Source organism: Phaethon lepturus, unplaced genomic scaffold (assembly GCF_000687285.1).
Source record: "Phaethon lepturus isolate BGI_N335 unplaced genomic scaffold, ASM68728v1 Scaffold49632, whole genome shotgun sequence".
In the NCBI taxonomy this organism is placed as follows: Eukaryota; Metazoa; Chordata; class Aves; order Phaethontiformes; family Phaethontidae; genus Phaethon; species Phaethon lepturus.
In genome coordinates, this window is record NW_010525068.1 from 1 (window position 1) to 3,518 (window position 3,518).

The 3,518-nt window shown below is 40.4% G+C and overlaps 1 protein-coding gene across 1 annotated transcript; it reads left to right on the forward strand.

Moving 5' to 3' along the window:
- Window positions 1–809: 809 nt before the first annotated feature.
- MYCN (v-myc avian myelocytomatosis viral oncogene neuroblastoma derived homolog) lies at window positions 810–2,328 on the forward strand (the record flags this gene model as incomplete). The annotated part of the gene is made up of 1 exon (XM_010282629.1): window positions 810–2,328. A coding segment is annotated over one exon (599 nt), but the record flags the coding sequence as incomplete, so codon positions are not given.
- Window positions 2,329–3,518: the final 1,190 nt, after the last annotated feature.

The following is a 3,518-nucleotide window of genomic DNA, read 5'->3' on the forward strand; positions in this document are numbered from 1 at the left end:
TGGGGACCGGGTTCGTGGGGGATGACCGTGTGTGCCCTTCGGCGTGATTTGGGAAGGCTGGAGCAAACTAATGGCCCCTCAGAGCAGCACTTCACTGGCAGAACCTAAAATGCCCAGAAACGTCTCCTATCCCTGCCTGCAGAGAAGTCCCCTTGGGCCGAAACGTGGTTTCGCGTGTGCGGATGAGCTGGGCCATATGACCGTCGCCATAAACTTGGTGATCCGTCCCGGGTTTCAAAGTCTGCTGTCCCTTTAATGTCTGGTTTGACAGCTTTGGGTGAGGAAGCACTTCCAACAGCTGTCTTCTTGGCAGTGCACCAAGCGCCGGCTTAAAGGGTCCCCGGCAGGAGCAGCTTCACCTTCTGCCGCAGAACAAACCCGGCGATTGTTTCATTTTCCGCTGCTTTTCTACCGAGCAAGGGCCGTGTTGTGGCACTGTGCGTGCCTTTTGTACCCCAGCTCTACGATTCCATTCAAAATAAATACATTCCATCTAAAAACTCTTTTCTGCCGCTGCGATTATGTGGGTGGTGGCCCCGCTTTGATAGAAAATTTAGAAGCGTTTTAAAAAAACAACTCATTAAACTTAAAGAAATCACTGTTCTTCAGTCATTTCAGGTATATTACGTAGTTCTACAGATCTATATCTGACTACAGATGGTGGGCACACCCTGGTTTTGCCATCAGTTATTTCATTGCTGCTCTTACTGTACATACTTTGTCAATAAATACATCTGGGTTGATACTTGTTCAGGGTATTTTCTGTGAGAATAATGTCTATTTTATTTTCCATTTTCTGTTACCAAAAGACGATGAAGATGAGGAGGAAGAGGATGAAGAAGAAGAAATAGATGTTGTGACAGTGGAGAAAAGACGCTCCTCCTCCAACAAGGCTGTTACCACCCTTACTATTACAGTGCGTCCTAAAAATACCACTTTTGCATCAGTCAGGACACAGCAGAATGAACTGATTTTAAAGCGTTGTGCACCAATTCACCAGCAGCATAATTACGCCGCTCCTTCTCCATACATGGAGAGTGAAGATGCTCCACCGCAGAAGAAGTTAAAAACCGAGGTGCCCCGTCCAGTAAAACCCACTATCCAACCAAAGTCTAAGAGTTCAAGTCCTCGAAACTCTGATTCAGAGGATAGTGAACGTCGACGCAATCATAATATCTTGGAGCGTCAGCGGCGTAATGATCTACGGTCAAGTTTCCTCACATTAAGGGACCATGTTCCAGAACTGGTTAAAAATGAGAAAGCTGCAAAAGTTGTCATCTTGAAAAAAGCCACTGAATATGTTCATTCCCTTCAGGCAGAGGAGCAGAAGTTATTGCTAGAAAAGGAAAAATTGCAAGCCAGGCAACAGCAATTGCTAAAGAAAATAGAATACAAGCGGACTTGCTAAACTTTTGTTTTGTTTTGTTTTGTTTTGGCTGACCAGGACAGTCATTGCCACTTTGCACATTTTTGATTCTTTAAAAAAAAAAATTGTGTTTTTTGACGTTAAGAATGTTGGTTTTACTTTCAATCCAGTCCCTGAAGTAATCGACAAACTATATTATCCGGGTACGGAGCAAATGGATGTTCTTGCAAGGATTTTATTGCAAGACTACCAAACAACAATGGACTGCCTTTGTTTTTCTTCTTAAGAACTGTAGATGGTGGGGATTTTTTTTTTTTTTTTCAAATTGTTGTGAGCATTTGGAGCTGCTGATGACATCTAGTAGAGTTTTAAAACGTTCATTCCTGAGTTTTATGGTGCTTATGTTCTAACAGATGTTACTTTAGGGGTTGGCATTTGTACCCCTGTGGGAATTTTCTGTAAATACCATCTACACACTTGCCTTTTGTACATGTCTTGGGTTATGAGAGGTGGCTTTTGCTACCAGTATTAGACTGGAAGTTCATACCTAAGTACTGTAATACCTCAATGTTTGAGGAGCATGTTTTTGTATACAAATATATTGTTAATCTCTGTTATGTACTGTACTAATTCTTACATTGCCTGTATACTTTAGTATGATGCTGATACATAACTAAATTTGATACTTATATTTTCGTATGAAAATGAGTTGTGAAAGTTTTGAGTAGATATTACTTTATCACTTTTTTGAACTAAGAAACTTTTGTAAAGAAATTTACTATATATGCCTTTTCCTAGCCTGTTTCTTCCAGTTAATGTATTTGTTAATGTTTGGTGCATAGAACTGGGTAACTGCAAAGTTCTGTGTTTAATTTCTTCCAACGATGTACATTTAGTGCTGCGTCTTATAGCACTTTGAAATACCTCATGTTTATGAAAATAAATAGCAATTACATGATGTGCCATTTACTATTTTTCTTAAAAATGAAGTTCTGTTAAATAAAATCTAAAGCTTTGCAATGTGCATGAAAAACAAAAACATGGTCACATATCCTGGGCATTTAAACTCTCAAACTATAGGTGACTCTCTACGAAAAGTCAGCTAGGCAGGACATTTCTGTTTCTGGTTAAAAAAGTAATTGTGAGTAAGAATAATTCTCCTATTCCTTCATACTTCTGATGTCTCTTGTGATGTCAGGATCAACCCAGGGGACTGAACATACCCGGTTAATGAAAAGACTCCTGTGCCTTCTGAAGCCTTCTGGAATATCCACTGTACGCAGAGAATTGTGAGGGATTAGAAACATCCTTCTGCTAGGGGACTGCCCTCAGTGTGGTAGACAAGTGGAGATGTAAATGATGGATGTAAATGTACAGTAAACGTAGTAAAGTAAATGTACACCTTGCTACAGCACAGAAAATGAAATATTTGTAGTAAACAAAGATCTTTGACTGCTGTTCTTAGTTGCGTTACAAAAGGCTTATCCTTAAAGCAGTCCATCATTGCATAGGAGAATTAATGTTCTTGTTTGTGGCTGAAGATCCTGTTTGGTACTAATTGTCTCAAATTAGTAAAATTAAAAATCCCAGGGAAGATACAGTTCTGAGGTACGGAGAGCTATGAAGGGTGCATCAAATAGTATGTAATCTGAACAACGAAACTTGGCAGGTGGTTGTCTCGAGAGGTGTGATAGCATTTGGTGTGACAGGAACTAGACGTGTAAGTCTGTGAAATATGTTTGGTCATTTTGTTAAGCTGCTTTCTTGAGACCAAGGACTTGCTTTATTTTCTAGTCTGCAGGTATTTCTGACATTGTCTTTCCCCACACTGAACCTGGAAAACAAGCTGTGGATTAATGATGAAGTGGCCAGTAAGCTTAAGGATCAACTTGAAAGGAGCTTGTCTGGGACATCTGCCCCTACTTCAGCCACAAAGGAAGTAACATGCTTGGTGATGGAACATCTCATATTTGACATGAAGTGAAAGACTAAAAGCAGTATTAGGACAAAATTGCCACAGTAGTGGATGTGCCCTATGTCTATGCGCTACAGTAGGTAGCTTGTTGGTGTACCCACGATCCGTGCATTCTTGAGCCATAGCTAGCTTGTGTACCAAGAAGATTGGGAGCTGTACTTGCTAATCTTTTGGTGC